This window comes from Gossypium arboreum, chromosome 13 (assembly GCF_025698485.1).
Source record: "Gossypium arboreum isolate Shixiya-1 chromosome 13, ASM2569848v2, whole genome shotgun sequence".
Classification (NCBI taxonomy): Eukaryota; Viridiplantae; Streptophyta; class Magnoliopsida; order Malvales; family Malvaceae; genus Gossypium; species Gossypium arboreum.
This window is the reverse complement of record NC_069082.1, coordinates 127255-148127: the sequence shown is the minus strand read 5'-3', so window position 1 is coordinate 148127 and position 20873 is coordinate 127255. Positions and strand designations below refer to the sequence as shown.

Genomic DNA, 20873 nt, shown 5'->3' with positions numbered 1-20873 from the left:
TAAAATTAAGTAAATCGATGTGACAATGATAATAAGTTTGATTTTGATTTTGATTTTAAATTGATCTTTGATAATAAGTTTTCTCTTTTTAACCAATAAGTTGGTTATAGTGATATGAAGTGCGTATTTGCGATTTAGCTAGTCTGACATCTTGCAAGATTGTATGTGATTGCAAAAAAGATTTTTGCAGTTAATGAGAGTGGAAGAAGGCGAAAGAGCGACACTGGATCTGGTTCAGTAGGTGTTTTATTTTTATTTGTTTGGATTCATGTGGTGCTTGTTAAGATTAGCTGTTGATTTTGTTTACGAAGATATCTTTCTTGTGTTTGGATATTCTCTAATTTTATAATTTTGTTTCGAGATCTTTTAATAAAAATCTCAGTAACGATTGCCATTGAGGAGGTTGTAGAAGTCCCCTTCGTGTTATCGAGAATGATGTTAGCTCGTTGCCTTTCTTTGTTCACTAGCTTGCAAGATTTGAAGATCTTTTAGCACGGTTCTTTAAGGTAGTTTTAAAACTTTTGCAATTCCGTACGGCAGCATCTGCTGTATTACCATTGCTGCTCTTGTTAATATGGATACAAAGAGTCTAGCAAGTGTTGTTGTTCCTGTTTCCAACGATTTCACAAGTGGTCGCACCACAAAGGTAAAGAGGTCATGTTTCCTTAGCCAGTTATGTTATTGAAGGAAGTTTAGACAAATGACTTTTTCATTCTGACAGTGGCACCTATCAGATTCGCTTGAATTTAATATTTTTGTGTATAGCTCACAAACCACTGTTAAGAATAAATTATGGTTCTCACACTACTAGCAGGTAATTTCTGCGATTCAATCTCACGAAATAAATATAAAATGATCACTCTTAATCAATGAATCAAATACAAGTACTTTTTTATATTTTAACCTTGTGGATTTTTCTCCATATGGAAAATAATGAATACTTTACATCTCATATTTCTTTCCTTTAGGCTTCTAACCAACATTTCTAGACTGGATTGCTTGTATTTTAAGGCCATTTGATTCCTCTACTTTTTAAAGTTATTTATTTTCCTATGGAAGCCCAAAATTTCATTCACCGACATCCACATAAATGAAGTGTGCTTTAAAAAGGCAATCAAATAGGTGCTTTTCATTTTTGCCATTTCCTTTTATTGGAACCCTTTGATTTGTTTAATTCAATGTAATAGGAAATTTAGGTCAAATTCTAGTGTTGGTATATTTATTATGTTAAAATTTGAAATTTAATTGAATTTGATATTTAGTTTAAGTAGTCTATCTTCCTAAAATGGAACAATTGCCATTTAATTCTTTTATAAGTAATAAAATTACATGTTAATATATAGTAAAATTGTACTTTTATCCTAAGAATAAAAAATATGTTTTATCCCTAAAAATGATGAAACATAAATTAATATATTTTTGTTCTTGCTCACATGCACATGCTGATAAATGCATAGACAGAGAGAAAAATTTAGATAAAAATAAATGTACATGTATCATACATATATCTGTATCTAAGGGCAAAATGGAGGGTGAGGGTCGTGCCCTATTCGGTCATTTGGTCTCACTGCTCTTTTAGTTCCTCTTAAATCTAAAAAGTTCAATTTAATCCTTTGTAGGCCTCCCAACATATTTTAATTTTATCTCGACCTTGTCTTGTGTGGATAGGAAATCCTATTGACTTGTCCACCATAAAGGGATATGATTGGAAGCAGCGCAGAGTTCCCAAATGGCAGGGAAAATTCTTGTTATTTGTCGAAAGAAGAAGAGAAAGAATGTTTCGCCAGATTTTCTTGGAAACCAAACGAAACTTAGTAGTTGTTTCATTATTTCAAGCACTTATGATGACCTTATAACTCAGCACCGTTAGTTTTAAATTTAATTTTCTTACTCTTCATTTATTTAGTTTAATTGGAACAAGCAAACAGTTGTGTAAAAAAACAATCCCACATAAGAATAATATCAAAGATGCTTTCCTCACAGCTCAAGTTTCCATGTGCCAAAAAGCTCTCACACAGTCCCTATATATACACTGAATTCATCCTTGCAAAATCCACAACCAACACCATTACCATAATGTCTTGTCTGCTGCAACTCTTGTCTTTTTTTCTCATTATCTCTTCAGCTACATCAATCCAAACCCCAAAGGTATGTTGTGTTCTGTCTCTGAACTGAAATGTGTATACATATAATGGCATATTTGATAGTTGTGGGTGCTGTGTTTGTAGCATTATGTTGTATACATGGGAAGCTCAGCTGGTGAAACTGCAGAATCAGATCACCTGCAATTACTGTCCACAGTAATTCCAAGGTTTCATTACATGATCAATCACTCATGACCGTTCATTCATTCATTCATCTACTGAAATATTTTTGGTTACTTTTTCGGGTAGGGAGGAAAGAGAAAGGATTTCAATTACAAATCATTATAATCATGCATTGAGAGGATTCTCTGCAATGCTTACTGATGATGAAGCTTCTGAGTTGTCTGGTGAGTCCCCCCTTTTAGCCTTTACCTTTTCTAAGATATATATATATATGTATATAGCTGTCAGCCTGTCACTTGTCTGGCTTGCTGTGTTTTACCTTTTGTCCTTATTTAGTTCTACTATTTTGTTTCTTCTTCAAATTTGGAGATGCCTATACCACCAATCTCACCATTTATTTATGCTTTGTATTTTACGTAATAGTTGATCGCATATATGTTTATAATTGTGATTTTCATAAAAAAAGTAGATAAATAATGTAAATGTGAAAACAGGAAGAGATGGGGTGGTATCGGTTTTTCCCGATTCAATTCTTCAATTACATACAACACGATCGTGGGATTTCTTAGACGACAACTCAAACCCTAAGTTAAATCGTGGATCATATCTGCAGCCTCATAAATCTAGTTATGATGTCATTATTGGCATGATCGATACAGGTACCTTCACTTTTCTTTTTTTATTTATATTAAACATAATGAAACTTTTAAAATGAAAAATTTGATTGAAACTTTACAAGCATGTGAGGCAATTTACAGAAAGGAAAAACACACACACACTAATCAATACATGGAGATTGCATTTATTCTTTCTCATACTTTATTGAACACTAATAATTCCCCACTTTAGTTAATCTTCATCATGTTTGATTATTATTGGTTTAAATTTATGAAAGTTTTGTGTATTTTTTAAAATTTTAAAATTTAATTCTACTTTAATTTAGAGATATTAAATTTTGAAATTTTTAGTTATTATGTTAAAATTATGTATAATTGATGGAAAATATTAACGTCATACTTAATTGTACTCAATTGTTCACTTTCAAAATTAACAGGATTGAATTGCTATAATTTTTTGAAATGGACCAATTTTCTCAATATCAAAATTGAGAGGGGCCATAGAGGTGCTTTTACCAATAAACTACACTTATTGATTAAATATGTATAATAATTTGTTAGGCCCTCCAATTTTATAAAAAGTTATTTTAGCTATTCATTTAATTTTTAGCCCTTAAACTATTAGGGTTGTTTGTCAAAACACCTCAAAATAAATAAATAAAAGTTAATGTTTGTCAACTTTATTAACATGACAATACATGTGTAGGTCACATCAATAATTAATTACATATATTTAAAAATTTTAAATATTATAAAATTTATTATAATTTTTATTATTAAAAATAATTTTTATATTTTTTCAGAATTTTATATTTTAAAATTTTAATTAATTGTTGACATGTCATGTGATTAAAGTTAATAGACTTAATTAATTAGTGTTTTAAAAAGGAAAAATTTATGTTTGGGCAGTCCAAAAATTTTCAAAATTATTTTTAAAAACAAATTGATTTCTTTTACAGGATTCATAAAAATTAATGATAAATTTAGTAACATTTTTAGTTTAATTTGGTAAACTATTTCAGAGTAATATCTAAATTTTAATTTGATAAAAATAAAGTTTAATACTTGTAATATTTAAGTATAAATAGTATCTAAATATTAATTAAGTAAAAATAAACTTAAATACTTATAAAATCTAATACAAATTAAACATTTAACTTATTTTATTTCTCCTAAATTTTGATGGCCAAGATTATTCTAAATTTAAAAATACCTTGTAGAAAATAAACCGAGCTTACTTTAAAGATGTGTATTTTATATAAATATCCCAACTCCCTCTTATTAACACATCTGACTTCGACTATCGCATTTTAAAATTTAAAATTTATACTTTTATTACACTAAAATGAACTCATTAAATTTTAATTTGCAACCTTTAACTTTTATCCAAATAAACCTTTAAAATTTATTTATTTATTTATTTATACCAAAAACAATCCCTTAATTTAGATCACTATTCTAATTGATATAAACTGATTAGATTAGGAATTAAAGGATAGAGATTTACATGAGTAAATGGGATTTTAATTATTTGGTAAACTTTTTCTTCCCCCACCCATTTTTAAATTTTAATTAAGTCACCTAAATAGAGTAAAACAAAAAACTTTACTTAAACTACCATTTCTAAAAGTAATGGCCATGATTGAGCAAAAGAATCCCTAAAAATATTCCCTTAATCGTAGTTTTTTTGAGGGGTTCATTATTTGTTTGGAATGCATTGGAAAATAAAGCATTTTCACTAAATTTAGCACTTTATTTAGGGTTTAAAAGGGTTGATGTGATAATCACTTTTACACGGTGTGTTATAAACTCAAATCAACAAACCACAAAGTGGAGGGCAATCCCTTATTACAGATCTTTATCTATAGGATTTTACATGTATGGCCAAAAAGTAATAATATAAGAAAGAGTGAGATCTTTTATCTCCACATTTTTGGAATTATCTTCCTATGTTTGTTTGATTTATGAGGTTTTATTTTTTAATTTCGTTGAGATTTAAAAGATGAAGTGCCTTGTTGAATGCACAATTAATTATTAATAAAGGGGTAGCTTAAATGTCCCTGTATATCATTTAGGGTTTGGGTTCAAACCCTAAAAATGGTAAATAGCTACCATTTTTTAGTAAGTGACTGTACGCCACGCATGGTTCGATTTGACAAAGGGTTCTCACTTCTTGAACCATTCGTGGTTCTTGACAGAGTTAAGAGACAAAACCCTAATTTAAGACAAATATCAAACGTGTTGAAGGGTTTATCAGCTTCGTAAGAATAAATACTTTGAAGATTTCTTTTGAAAGAGATGGAAATCCCTCAACAATTAGAAACCTTGGACTCGCTCGATTACGTGGGTGAATATTTTATGTAATAAATTTATAAAAATTGACATAAAAATTAAACATAATTTTAGTATTGAAAGGAAGATTGAAATATTAAATATTAAGATGTTTTGGATTCAAAGTTGATGATTTTCATATTATATATTTTGAAACTTGATTAATATGTGTCATTAATTTAATCAAAGACATTATATATAGTATAGATTAGTTCTTCAAAGATAACTAAAGGATTATGCAAAATACATGTCAAGTTCAAATATATATATATAAAAATAAAATAAAATAAACTAGTTTTACACTTTTATAATTTCATAGATAATTGAAAATATAGTAGCAATCCTCGCGCACATAAAATTATTTGAATACACAGGTTTGGGTTTATTATTAAAATTGATTTTATTTCAGGAATTTGGGCCGAGTCTCCAAGTTTCAAAGATGAAGGAATGGGAGAAATACCTAAAAGATGGAAAGGAGTTTGCATGGAGGGACCAGACTTCAAAAAGTCTGATTGTAACAGGTCATACATACATACATACATATTTATTTGATAAAATAAAAGCTTTGAAATTATTGTTGACGATATATATATATATCTTGTGATTCTAGGAAGTTGATAGGAGCAAGATACTACAGTGTAATGCATGCATCTAATGGAAACAACACAACACAAATAAGAGTTGACAAATCTCCAAGGGACACTGTTGGCCATGGAACTCACACTGCTTCTATTGCAGCTGGTGCCTTAGTAGCCAACGCTAGTTACCATGGCTTGGCTCAAGGTACTGCTAGGGGTGGTTCACCCCTTTTTAGGATTGCAGCCTATAAGGCATGTTCCGAAGACGGTTGCCCCGGTTCCACCATATTAAAGGCAATCGACGATGCCGTTAAAGATGGTGTCGATATCATCTCCATTTCTATCGGAACGAGTGCTTTCCTCCAATCTGACTTCTTGAAAGATCCTATTGCCATTGGAGCATTTCATGCAGAACAAATGGGGGTCATGGTGGTCTGTTCAGGTGGCAATGAAGGACCTGATCCTTTCACTGTTATAAATGCAGCACCATGGATTTTCACTGTGGCAGCTTCTAATATTGATAGGGATTTTCAGTCGAAGGTGCTTTTAGGAAATGGAAGAATCTTTCAAGTAAGACGCTTCATGTGTGTGTGTGTGTGTGTGTGTGTATATATAGAAAACATTTTGATTTTGATTATGTTGTGCTGAAAGGGGTCTGCCATTAATTTTTCGAACCTCACTCGAACCGAGACATATCCACTTGCATATGGAAAGGACATTGCTGCTAAGTACAGTCCAATACCAGAAGCAAGGTAAAAAACATTGTTTGAGTTAATATGTTTGATTGGTAGCCATTGTTGCAATGAAATTTTGCTTTGTGTTACATTGCAGGAGTTGCTATCCTGGATCATTAGATCCGGAAAAGGTAAAAGGGAAGATAATTGTTTGTTTCGACGGTTTCCCTGTCGTGTCGAGGACAATCAAGAAACTCGTAGCCGAAGATGCCAAAGCTAAAGGATTGATTTTGATCAATGAAAATGATAAAAGTGCTCCATTTGATTCAGGACCATTTCCATTCACTGAAGTTGGAACTACTATAGGATATAAAATTCTCAAGTACATCAACTCTAACAAGTAAGACCATGATTTTAGTTTTTTGAATATGCCTTGAAGAACAAGGCATGTTTTGATAGTTCTAAGTGTTGTTTTTTTCTCCCATTTATGTTATGATAGGAACCCATCTGCAACTATTCTTCCTACAGTTGAAATTCCAAGAATTAAACCAGCACCAGTGGTAGCATATTTTTCATCAAGAGGTCCTAGTGTACTAACAGAAAACATTCTCAAGGTACACACATGTATATATTTCTTTATCATATCAATAGGCAAAAGTACCATGGAGGCCTTTGTACTAAAGTCAGATTGTATTTTTCCTTCTTTACTAGAAAAATGTGTAAATTAGTCCCTATATGTTAGACTAAAGAGTAAATTGGTCCTTTTTGTTGAAAATTTCATCCATTTGTACTATTAAAACCTAGCGTCGTTGATAGAATAACCAAACAATGACATGTGGCATGTTATGTGTATTTCATACTGATGCACAACGACTATTTTTTAACAATAGAAATGGATGGAATAGGATGACTAATTTACATTTTAATTTAACATATAGGGATTAATTTGTTATTTTTTAAGTAGAGGGGGTAAACTACAACCAAACTCTAATATAGGGGCTTCCATTGTACTTTTACCCTTATCAATACTGTAAAACTTGAGATAAACATATGGTTTTTTTTTTTCCTTTCCTTTAGCCTGATATAATGGCACCAGGAGTTGCCATTTTAGCTGCAGTAACTCCAAAAGATGAAGAAGAGAGTGCCTCAGATGGCGAGAAACCGGGCGGATATGCCCTAAGATCCGGAACATCAATGGCTTGTCCACATGTAACAGGGGCTTCAGCATTGGTTAAATCAGTACATCCTAAATGGACTTCTTCCATGATCAGATCGGCACTAATGACAACTGGTAAAATTACATACTTTTATGCTAAAATCAATGCATGATATTCATGATTGAGACTAATGTTTGTCCTAATGCAGCAACTGTGTATGATAACATGAGGAAACCATTGACGAACAGTTCGGCTTCTTTTGCCATCCCACACGAGATGGGAGTTGGAGAAATAAGTCCAGTTAAAGCCCTTAATCCGGGATTAGTCTTCGAAACAACAACCGAAGATTACCTTAGGTTCCTTTGTTATAACGGATCCCCAGAGAAAACGATACGTTCCATGTCGAAAACGAACTTCAAATGTCCAACGAAATCCTCTGATGATCTCATTTCCAACATCAATTATCCATCAATCTCCATAAGTAAACTAGAAAAAAGCAAAGGGTTCTTAACTATTAAAAGAAGTGTTACAAATGTTGGACACCCAAATGTGACATATACTTCCACTGCGCAAACTCCCATGGGAATGAAAGTGAAGGTTTTACCCAAAAAGATTACATTTTTAGAGAATGTAAAGAGGGTTTCTTTCAAAGTGTTATTTGATGGCAGTGAGGCTTCAGGTGGGTATAATTTTGGATATATAACATGGTCTGCTGCTCAATATTCTGTTCGTATGGTGTTCGCAGTGAATGTTGAGTGATAAAATGATACTGTAAGAATAATAAGAAATAGAGATTAAACAAGGTTTATGATGTTAGGAAAAGTGGTGGTGATATATGTAGTTTGGTGAAAATATTCATTTTGTATTTCAAGTTTTGTATGTGATTCATTCTTATATGATTTCAAACATGTAAGACATTTCTTATAGGGTTAACTATACGAAATATTTAAATAAAGGTTAAATTTTATTATTAGTCTTTGTACTATTCGTAAGTTGTGAATTTAATCTCTATATATTTTAATTTTGGTCATTTTAATCCTGTACTTTTAGAATTTTAAAATTTTAGTTCTAACCAAATTGTAGCTATTAAATTCATTTAGTTATGATATTTTCATATTTGATGTGGTAAACATAATTGTAGCTATTAAATTCATTTAGTTATGATATTTTCATATTTGATGTGGTAAACATATGTAATGCTATGTCAGTACGGGCAAAGCCAAAAACTTTTTAATGGGACCAAGATTAAGTTATATATTTTATTAAGAGCTAAAGTGCAATTTCATTATTGTATTGACTTATATCTTTATGATTTTCAAAAGAACTAAATCAAAATTTTAACACTTTGGGAGGGGGGCAAACTATAATTTTTTCATATATTAATTTAAGCTTTTATTAACTTCAGGTGACTAAAACAATAATTTTTCATTTTAAGGAGACTTACATGTTGGCTTACTATTCCTACATATTACTCAAAAAAAAAAAATCCAGTTAGCAAACATGTATTAGATCTACAACTTTAGGCATAATACATTTCTAAAAGAAGAATTTAACTATAATTTTAAAATTCGAAAAAATGCAAAGACTAAAATTGACTAATTTAAAAAGTATAGACTCAAATTAAACCCACAACTTACATGCAAAGTAGAGGGTCTAACAGCAAAATTTGATCATAAATGAATAACCTGGATTGTTTCTTTCCATTTCGTGTAAAGTGACCCCACTTAGAGAATATGCCATTTGGCGTTTACATTTATGCTTTTTCTTTGTTTTGAATTTATAGAATGAAAATAGACGGCATATATATACAAATTACAAAGAGTTTAACAGCCGCTTACAAAATATCAAAATTTTTCAGGTTTCTTAGAAAAGTTTCTCCGACTATAGAGCCAACCTTAACAAATACAGCAGGATAGCCTAATGGAGCTTCAACCCAAGCTTGACAACCTTGTTTTTGGTATGTTTTTCCGGTCCAAATATGTTGCCAACTACAAGTTTCTCCAACTGGGAAATGAACTTTGACATTTTTCTTACCTTTGTGAAGAACAGGAACCACTAGGATCTCACTGCCTACCAAGAACTGCTCGTAACTTAAGCTTTGAACCCTCTCGTCGTTTGGGTAGTGAAGAAATAGATGACGGCAGACAGGTGATCCCTTTTGAGCCGCTTCCTATTTGTTTTGTGTACAACGAAGACAGCAAGAGGTTTGTTAGATCATTACATATGTTGCTTGTTGCATCATTGCACATATAACTTGCTTGTTTCTGGCATTTACCTTTACAAGTTCGACTCTGTAAAACTTCCAAGCTTTGTACACTTTAGCAAAGCGTGCAAAATGTGATAACGTTTTGTTGTTGGAGTAAAATTGACTGTTGCACCAAGGCTTGTTTCCCTTACAGAAGAAACATTGATATCAGTTACTAACAATATCGTGTTTCGATATTTCAGGATGGACTTTGACTTACCTCATGAGTACGGAAAACTATGGTGAATGCATTTAGCTCCATCCATCTCAAAAGCAACTCTTCAGTTCGACAGTACCTAATAAAAGGTAAGTTCATGGTACAATAGCCTCCGATATCACTATGGTTAAAAGCATAACCGGAAAGTCCACTGCTCAATAGGGCAACAACAGAACTCTTTATACCATCATTAGCTTGCCAGCTTACCATTTGGTCCCCTTCCCAAAACAGCATTCCCCATTTTGGACTATCCCTGAAACCAGCCCTCATGAAGAAGACTAAGTCCTCTTGGGGATCTTCTCTTTCCTTTCCTGTGCAATGACTTTTCCATTCTTCCACAAATTCTCGATTTATTTGAGCCCATAATTCTGGATATCTGTTATGAGCAGCAATAGGATCTTCACCTGAAATGAACGAGTATATCCTTATTGATATAGTTCAACAGGAAAACAGTAGGAATAAAGGAGAGGAGAGGGGCTAGGAAAAGAGGAACCTAACAGTAAAAGTACCACGGAGGCCCCTGTACTAAGATTTAGATTGTATTTCACCCTCTTTACTCAAAAAAAGAGGAAATTAGTCCTTATATGTTAAATCAAAGAGCAAAATAGTCCTTTCTATTAAAATTTTCATCCGTTTGTACTATTAAAAGCTGGTATGGTTGATGAACCACACGTACATCATGCTAATGCACAGGACAGTTTTTAATAATAAAAATGGATAAAATTTTTAACAGAAGGACTACTTTGCTCTTTGATCAAACATACAGAGACTAATTTGCACATTATTTTAGTAGAGGGGGAAAATGTAATTTGAGTCCTAATACAGGGGCCTCCATGGTATTTTTACCAGAAAAGAAACATCATGTAAACATCTGGTCTGCTGAGGAGATTATACAAGCAATTTCCTGACGACAAGCTTTCATGTTTACTACAAGAAAGAGTGCAATTGATTTGAGGATGTTGACCACAGAATGGCTATAACACTTTGCAAAAGGACCATTTACTATGCTTGTTATTAAAATTGAAGGGAAATTTACTATGGTGTGATCTAATGACATTTCTGGAAGTCACCATGGGCAACGATAGCCAACTAAAATCTTGAAATATTGTAGTTTAGTTTTGAGATGACAAACTAGCTTGGAGATGATTGAAGTCATTGCCACCAAAAATGATAGAGCATATACGTGGACTGGTAAATATATAGCTTATTTATGCTTCAATATAAGAAGACTAGTTCAAATGCAGTTGAGATTGAAACCTGAATAAAGTACAGCATCCACAGGCAGACCTTCACCAAAATCAGCCATCCATCCTCGAACTCCATCATCCACCATTTCGCGTAAAATTTGCTTGAACCAATTTGCAGTCAGTGGGTGTGTCAAGTCCAGCATTCCTACATCAAACGCTGTATTTGGAACCATGTACGGTTCTCCACGATCATCTTTCACCAAAATGTCTAGCTCTTTCGCTTCCTCAAAGAGATTTCGCCTTTTGTTTGGCTTCTCATCCATCTGTAAAACGAAGATAAAGTCTCAAATAAGGCTTCAAGCTTTATATCAGTTATCAAACTACAGTGTAGTGCTTCATAAAAGATAAGTGTGCATAGTTAGCTTAATCATAGCCATGGCTTTGACAAAAGGAAGCAAAGAAGCACCAGTGCTAAACAAGGATTGCAGTATGTCATCACTTTGATGTAGTGTTTGCTAAGATCTTTAACCAACTGTTGCCATCCAGGATACCTTGTTACATCCACTTCCCAGTTCCACCATAATTGTGATCCGATAAAGGTTTCCCTTTGCCCCACCCAATCCTACAACATAAAAGCTTCAAATCAAACTGACAGAAAATTGTATTTAGAGTTCTAACTTTATTAATGTTTCTTTGAACAGACCAAAGTTTTCTTTTCAAATCATCTCATACCATAATTGTGGTTTTCTGTCAGTTTCAGTATTGAACAAAGGCAAGTGCATTACCTGCAACCAAAATGCTGAAATGGGAACCTTATAAGTTCTCAATTTATCCCAAACACGGAGTACAGTTTCTGTACCCCCTTGCATGCCAACTACCGCACCAGATATCACCCATTCAGGAAGCTCGGGAGGCCTCCCAATGGCTTCCGTGAAGTGTTCAATGATCTCCAAAGGCGAGTTTCCATGTAGTATCCTCCCTTGCATTGCATTTCCATGTATCTGCAAGCTCCAACATACAGAAAATAGAAAACTGCATGTTTTAAAATCCGAATGAGCCTCAAAACAATCTAATTCCTTAAACAGCTTTATAACATTCATTAACCTCAAGCACACACAAGATTCAGTATCACTTGTTTCATAAGCAAATAGAGCACAGTTTCATGATGAACTGTATTGAAACATACCTGTAATTGGACCCTATCAGGTTGAGTAAGATCGAATACAGAATAGTTGTATCCTTCCAAGTAAAGAGACCTCATTTTGGATGTCATATAGAAAGGTGAAGGAGCATAAGTAGTGCTCCAGTCTCCACCAGCTCTACAACAAAGAAATTTCATTTTTGAGAATTAAAAGCCTAAACCTTTTAAATGATTAATAGCAAAGCAATCTTACCTATAGCTAACCAAGTTAGCAGCAAAAGTAATAGGTTGATCTCCTCTTCCAATACCTTGTTCTTGAACAAAAATAGGTACCCTTTTACCCTTAAAATCCATGTGAGAAAATTGCTCACCAAAACCAAAAAATCTCTCGTTTCTTTCACTTGCATAGGTTAAACAAACCCTATTGAATTCTAAGGCAGTTTCTACAACATTGGATTCTCCTAGTTCCTCCTCTGATGAAGAATTTATGGACAACCCTTTTGTCCTTGTAAGGAACCAACACCATCCCAGTTTCCATTTTCGATGCCGCCTTAGTTTCCTCCTTAAACGGCGGTACCTTCCTAATGATGTTGAACGTGAAGCTTTGGGGTGATGATGAAGCTGAAATTTTGGTTGTCCAATTTTGACTTTGAATCCAATTTGGTTATTTTCCTTTTGATCAAACAAAACCCAATACCTTGCTGAAGCAGACCTATAAATGCTTGAACTTTGAAGCCATTTCTTTGTCCTTTTGCTGAAAATATGCCCTGTTATAATCAAAAAAGGGGAATCTGCAAATTTGGAATTCGTTTTAAGGTGATCTAAGTCCAAATAATCAAGTTGAAAGTCATCAAATTGATTGATCAAAATAATATCTTCAATACTCTGATGATCACAAACCAGGTGAACATCTCTATCTTTGATAGCAAAAGATCCCCTGCTTTCTTCCACCTCTGTTTCAGCCATGGCTGCTGATATAAATGCTTGTCCAGGGATAGTGGACCATAATGACTTTGAAGGGTGTGAAACGTGGGAAATTGAGAGATACCCACCATTTTGGGTGCTCCAAATAAGCTGAAAATCCTTGCCAAGAGGGGAATTTTGGTTGGGAGGTAGTGTTTGGGAATTGATGAAGAGGTTACCTTGAATGATGGGGAGATATGCTGGTGTGGAAGGGAAAGGGTTGTTTAGATGTCTGTGGTGCTTTTTAGTGATCTTAAGGGTTGACATATTGAGTCTGGGAGTGAGTTGAGATGTTCATGGAATATTTGTTTATTTATAGATTTTATTTTTGTTTTGTACATATTTTATAGATTTTATTTTGTCTGAATACTTTATAGGTTTTATAATAAAGGAAAATATTTCCTTTTCGGGTTAATCAGAAATTTTGGTTTTCTAATGAAAATAATAACACCAAAAAGAATCTTGAATATATAATACGAAACGGTTAATATACCTCTTGAATTTGAATGTAGACTACTATCTGTTTAGATTCGTTCAAAATTAAATTTTTATTAATTTTATATGTTTTAGTTTTTAATAAAATATTAGGTTTTTATATTATTATTTTAAAATTAAGAAATATAAAATATTTTAGTTAGTTAATTTTTTATATATTTTTAGTTTTTTTATAAATTATCATTTTTATGTTATTATTATTTTACAAAATACATAAAATATATAAATTAAAACAAATAAATTTATAAAAATATATATAATTAAAAATATAAAAGCATAAAATATTCAGAAAACATATAAGAATATATATTTTAAAATTTTAAAACATTATAAATTTATAAAATCCATAAATATAAAAATTTACAAATTTATAAAGTTATAAATGTATATAAAAAACATATGGATAAATAGTTGTCTAAATGAATCTAGACATCAATTGCTTTAGGTTCATTTTTACATGAAAAAATATATTTTTTATTAATTTATATATTTTTAATATTTTTATTTTTATTTTTATTTTTATTTTATGTCTTTTACGTGTTATGATGAGAGGCTGTCACGTGTCACCATATGATTGGTTGACAGTGCAACATCAACACAAACTAACAATATTAGTGTGGAGTTATCAAAATGTGCGACAAAATACAAGTTCAAATACCCACTAGGTCCAAAAAAAAAGTTTAAGTATTAACTAAGTACTTTTTGACAAGTTCAAATCTCATGTTTGGGTTTCGTGATTGCCCTCTCAACACTATTATTTTCAAACAATGAAAAAATTATACAAATAAAGTATGTAGGGGATAAACTCGATTAAATAACGAACAAAGTGAAGAAAATAAGAATTGAAAAGATCGAACATGCAAATTTTACGTGAAAAAACTCTTCAAAAGAGGATAAAAAATCACAAGGCAAAAAGAGATTTTACTATAATAAAGGAGAGTACAAAATATGGACAGAATTAGAAGAAAAACCCAAAGCCCCACAAGAAAATCCCTTCAAAACAAAGAACAAAATTCTTTCAATCTAAATATTTTGTTTTTGTAAAACATAGAGTAACTAAGGCCTATTTATAGGCCAAAATTCATAGCATATATGACTACAAAAGCTCTAGGTTAATTAGAGTTTAAGTGGAAAACTAAAAATAGAGTTTAACTAGGAGAAGAAAAGCCAAAATAAACTTTGGTTAAAATAAAAGGCATTTTCCTACAAATCTTCACATTGACTTGTATTTGGACCAACTTCCTTGCCAAGCCTTGTTACGGGCTTAATTGATTCTTCATTGTATATTTAACAAGTCCAAGCAATGCTCGAACTTTAAAACTGGAAGGCTCTTTGTCAACATATCTGTCGAATTATGTTCTATGCCAATTTTAAGAATATAAACATCCCTTCGAATGATCACCTCCCAAAAAAAAAATGATAACGAATGTCTATGTGATTAGTTCTTTCGTAATGCATTTGATCTTTGCTGAGATGTATGGCACTTTGACTATCACAATATACAACAATTGCCCCTTTTTCACTTACCAGTTCACTGAACAGGCCCCTTAACCAATTTGCTTTTTTAATTGCCATGTATTCTACCTCAGTAGTCGACAAAGCCACTGGAGCATTATTAGGGTCATATTAAAATTTGATTAAGAAATTTTAGCATTTAAATAGTTAATTAGGTAAAAAGAATTAAATCGTAAAAGTTACAAAAGTTGGTTTCTATAAGTTAAAGGTACTAAAAGGTTAAATTAATATGGTTACAAGGGTTTTTATGGCAATTATGCCAAATCTTAGTGGCATGCATGGTTAATTATTTATTTAATTAATTTATATGTTATAATTTTATAATAATAATTAAAAACAAACTTAAGGAAAGTAAAATAAACAAAGCACATTATTTTTTTTATTTTGTTTATTCTCGTCTTCTCCAAGCTGAAAACACCATTGTTGAAGGCAGAACTTTTGGCCAAGCTTAATCTCTCATGCGTGGTATATGTTTGATGCCCGTTTTTAATAATTTTTATGTCTTTGAGCTCTTATTAGCTTAATCTATCAACCCTGGGGGTCAATTTGTAAAATTTTTAAAAGTTTAGAGACTTGCCATGAATGAATTGGAAGTGTTAGTGGATCTAGTTGATAGATTATTAAGGTCAGTAGTTAAACATAAGTTTTTTGTTAAGTGATTTTTTATGATTTTAAAATTTAGGGACCTATTTGAGAGAATAGTAAATTTTGTTGATAATAGTGTGAAATGATGAGAATTTTGGGTTGTTATGGATCCCTAGGAAAATCGGTTAGCATGGAGTTTCTTTAGTTATGGTTAAATTGTGAATTTTGGGTTTAGGGACCAAATTGCATTAAGGTTAAAATGTTAGGGAAATTTTGTAAATTGTTAATAAAAGGGGTCTATAAGTATAAATTATTTATATAATTCTGGAAATGGATTAATTAAACAAGAATATTTATCTAGATCAAGAAACGACTCAAGCAAACACAAATAAAGGAAAAACTAAGGTTTTGGAGTGGTTGTTGACTTTATTTTTACAATTGTTTTTGTCAAGTAAGTTCTATGAATGTTTTGGTTATAATTCATTATTAAATACTGTTATTGATGTTTATATATATATTCAAAACTGCTAAAATAAGTTAATTTATGTTAACTATACTGAATGTTCTAATATAATTTCGATGGGTCGAGTAAAAGTTTCATACATGATATTTTTGTATGAATTTCTGATTTGGACTGAGTTCCTACATGTGTTGTGGACTCGAATTTACATGTGACTCGAATTTAGCCTAGACTAGTAATCCATTGTCGTTTTGCATGTAAACATAGCCCTGGCCAGACTAGTTTTCTGAGTTGTCATTGGTTTATCCTGGGCGAGTAACTTGACAGCGTTATTCTGTATATGACTAGCTCTTACGAGCATTATCTATTTCTAAACTTATGTGTTGAATACTTTTACAAATATCCATCGAAATAATAAAATTATTTGATATGGAACCGTCTCAATAAAATATAACAAGTTACGAATTCTGTATATTCTTAAGTTTAAACGATATTAGCTTGGAATTTTTGAATCATGTTGTGATAATATCGATACTTGAAATAGGTATATGTAAATTGATTTATGTAAGGAACAATTACGAAATGACTATATGGTATCAAACTTTGAATAGAATGTGTCAGATATTATAGATTGAGTTGGATGAAGTGGTTGGTAAATATGCTATTTGAATGTTTTGCTATAGCATGCTTAATGCAACAGTATGGTTTAGACCCTAGTCGGAATAGTGGTCTCGGGACCACAAATTCGAGTAAAAAAAAATTTAAATATAATTAGCATGTGTGAAAGTTTCGTATGAAAATTTAATCGTTTGTGTGCTTAATTGTAAAAAGGACCTAATCGCATTAAATGTAAAAGTTGCCTACTACTTGTAAAAGTACCTATTTGATTTGTCTTATTAAAATAGAGGTCCTTATGATGCAATTATACCATTGAATATATGGCTTCGTTTGGATGGGCGATTGATTACGGTGCGGTGCATTTAACTTACTTTTTGTCTCACGCTACAGTATCTCTACAGTATCTAATCTCACCGCCACCGCTGTTTTTACACTAACTGCAGCTAAACGCACTGCCCATCCAAACTCACCCTATGAGTGGTCATAAATGACCTTAATGTTAATTTTTTATATGTTATTTCATTAAGGGTAAAATTAGTATTTGGTTATTTAAGTTATTATTAATAAAGCAAACATAAAAATTAGTCTCATATCATCATTTTCAACCGAAATTAGAAGAAAGAATAAACCATATTCTTGCATTCGGTTTTGGCACTTTGATTTCTTGATTAATGTATGGTTTTGACTCGGTTTTTGATAATTTCTACGTTTTTGTAATTGTTGCACTATATTCTATTAAGCCCTTGCCCTAATTTTTGATTTTGATGATGATTTTGAAATATGCCATTGATAAAAATATGAGTTTTGTGATGTTAGTTATTGATAAATGGAAGATATGTTTTGAGTTAACATGTTTTGTCTTTGAATTTTTGATGAATTTGAGTAACTTGGACTAAATTGAGAAATTTTTGAATTGAGGGACTAAAATGTGAAATAAATGAAATATGTGGGCTTATATGAGCTATATGAAAATTCGGCTAGGCATGTGTATAAGGAAATTTTGTGTATTTTGTGATTTTTGTGACTAGGGACTAAAGTGTCAAAATGTGAAAATATGAGGACTAGTTTGTAAAATATCCTAAATATGTGTATATGGATTGATTTGAACGATTTGGTGAATAAAATGGTTAAATTTGAATATGTTTAGATTAAGAACCAAAGAAAACAGAATTAGATCGAGGAAAAACGAAAGTCGTTGAATAGTTGCTTGTTTCCGTTCATTTTCGTACGAGGTAAGTTAATATACAAATAAATTTATTTTGAACTGAATTATTATTTCTTATATGCTTTTGAACAATGTTGGATGATTATAAGTGTTGAGAATGAGATCTCTAAGAAAGTATCGATAAAGTTTTGACGTCCAAAAAGTCTTGTACGAACCTTAGGAATAGTTAGGATACATATGTCATGATATAAGATCTGATATGTGTTATCGTGTAAGACCACGTCTGAGACGTTGGTATCGACTTATGATTTACGTGTAAGACCACGTCTGAGACGTTGACATCGTACTTGATTTCGTATAAGACCCTGTCTGGGATAGTGACATCGATGTTTGATTACATGTAAGACCACGTCTGGGACGTTGGCATTGTATGTGCTTTCCGAGCTATCCGCGTATCCTTATGATTTTGAACGGTTCAACAGGCATTTCGAGTAAATGAATGACGATGTGAATATGTATCCGATTCAGGTATGTTTGAATGGTATAATGTGTTTGAGAATAAAAGGTAAGTATATGTGCAAATGGTAATATATGATCTAAATATGTGAATTTATGCTATAAGAGCAAATGAATTGAGATTATGTGATATGCATATGAACAAGGTTGGTTGTAGTATTTGGCTACAAAGTATATGTAATTTGATGATGTTTATATATTTTAAACGTTAAATTTATTTGTATATGGCTTACTAAGCTTTTCAAAGTTTACTCTGTGTGTTTTTCAACTAATTTATAGATATCGTAGCTACCAGGAGCTCGGGGATCATCAAGGATCGTCACCACACTATCGAACTATATTTTGGTACCTTTTGACATTATGAATATTAGAATATGACATGTATAGGCTAGAGGTATTTGGATATGTTTTGTAATGTATATATCTAGCCATGTGATTTGGCTTGATTATGGTTGTGTACATGAATGAATTTTTGGTATATGATATGTGATACAAATTATGCCTATGCGATGTGTTCTTGAAGGGCCAAGTGAATTGGTCAATTTGGTAAGTTTGGTTTGTGCTTATTTGAAAAAAATGGTAAGTTCATGGCATAAGATTGAATGAAAGGTTTTGAGATTATAAACTATATTTTTGGTATGTTTTTGGTTAAAGATTTTGGCATGTTTTAGTATAGAATATAAGTATGAAACTGGATGTTGGTAATATAACATGAATGATGGATGTTTGATGATTGAAATTGGTTGAAAATATTATGCAATTGAAGTGTATTTGATGTTTGTAGGTTTGACCCAAATTGGGTGGCAAATTGGCTTTTCAAATGGCCTATTTTTGTCCACACGGGCAGAGACACAGGTGTGTGTCTCAGCCGTGTACAGCACACAGTCATGTTGCACGGTCGTGTGTCCCTTGGGGTACCCTACGATTGTAAGTCAGTCTTGAGCACGGCCAAGGCACACGGGCGTGTGGCTAGCCGTGTGAACCAAGTCAGTTTCGACCACGGCTAAGGCACACGGGCATGTCTTGTGGCTGTGTGATTTAGTCAATATGTATGCCTTGTTTTGACACGGCCTAGACACATGGACGTGTTTAAAGCCTTGTGGTATATTTACTCTTTTAATCCTTCCTATTTTTCCCTTCCTTCCAATTTAATCTCTTATAATTTTAATTTTTTACACTTTTACCTTAACACTTTTTATTTTCTTACAATTTAGTTTATACTCCAAATTAATTTCTCACACCATACGAGTCTTTTCAATTATCTTCAGTATCTATTGTCACCCTCTGCTAACACTGATAATTCTTTTCTTATTTTATAAACTTCTCAAATTATAATACATTTGCTCTTAGCTTACCATTGTTCCCCACAAAGGTATTGAGGATGTTACATTATCGATGTTCATAATAAAATTATATTGTTACTAAGTTGTTATACTATTGTTAATGAAGTATATAATTTTGTTTTGACGATTTGAGTAGAAAATGGATAAACAAATAGGTATAATTTTATTATTAATTATAATATATCATTATAAACTCAATATATTTATTTTTATTAAATAATAAAATAAAAATCTATTCACATATAATACATCTGAAAACAAAACTAGTATAATAGAAATTTTGTGGGATTAATTCGAATAAATTTGTTATTTAAAAGTTTCAAGATTATAAAGATAATATATTAATAAATATGGTATAAATATAAATTATATGTACAACCAACTATATTATAAAAATTAAATTAATAAAAAACTACAAATGATAGAAGATATCTTTTCAAATCTCAACAAGCTAAGACTTCGTTCACAATTGAAAGGTAAAAATATCATGAGTCTTTTGTATAAGGTGTTAGATTGTATTTTGTTCATTTACTAAAAAATAAGTAAATTAATTCCTATAGATTAGATAAAAAAATAAATTGATTCTTTCTATTAAAAAGTTCATCTATTTTTACTATTAAAAACTAGCATGACTAACAAGATTATCAAACAATGACATGACCCGTGCCATACGTACCTCACGTTAACGTACATAAAATAATTTTTAATAATAAAATTAAATAAAATTTAAAAAAAATAATTAATTTACTTTTTATCTAAAGTGTAGTGACTAATTTATTCGTTTTGAGTAAAAAGATAA

The 20873-nt window shown here is 31.5% G+C and overlaps 2 protein-coding genes and 1 long non-coding RNA gene across 3 annotated transcripts; 2 read left to right on the top strand and 1 right to left on the bottom strand.

The window, feature by feature from the left end:
• Positions 1 to 21: 21 nt before the first annotated feature.
• LOC108463056 (CO(2)-response secreted protease-like) lies at positions 22 to 8594 on the top strand. Its single transcript, XM_017762993.2, has 12 exons — positions 22 to 814; positions 1669 to 2148; positions 2229 to 2311; positions 2394 to 2491; positions 2762 to 2926; positions 5625 to 5736; positions 5826 to 6363; positions 6445 to 6545; positions 6625 to 6867; positions 6967 to 7081; positions 7545 to 7758; positions 7833 to 8594. The coding sequence occupies exons 2-12, from the start codon at positions 1969 to 1971 to the stop codon at positions 8381 to 8383; spliced, it is 2400 nt and encodes a 799-aa protein (XP_017618482.2). The 5' UTR covers positions 22 to 814; positions 1669 to 1968; the 3' UTR covers positions 8384 to 8594.
• A 695-nt stretch (positions 8595 to 9289) lies between these two features.
• Positions 9290 to 13711, bottom strand: LOC108461674 (uncharacterized). The gene is made up of 8 exons (XM_017761577.2): positions 12668 to 13711; positions 12460 to 12592; positions 12059 to 12274; positions 11740 to 11895; positions 11344 to 11596; positions 10090 to 10490; positions 9900 to 10016; positions 9290 to 9794 (listed from the first exon to the last, which is right to left on the bottom strand). The coding sequence occupies exons 1-8, from the start codon at positions 13642 to 13644 to the stop codon at positions 9459 to 9461; spliced, it is 2589 nt and encodes an 862-aa protein (XP_017617066.1). The 5' UTR covers positions 13645 to 13711; the 3' UTR covers positions 9290 to 9458.
• Positions 9410 to 19223, top strand: LOC128286959 (uncharacterized). The gene is made up of 4 exons (XR_008277650.1): positions 9410 to 9581; positions 9674 to 9828; positions 10073 to 10175; positions 19011 to 19223. It is a non-coding gene; the product is annotated as an uncharacterized LOC128286959 (long non-coding RNA).
• Positions 19224 to 20873: the final 1650 nt, after the last annotated feature.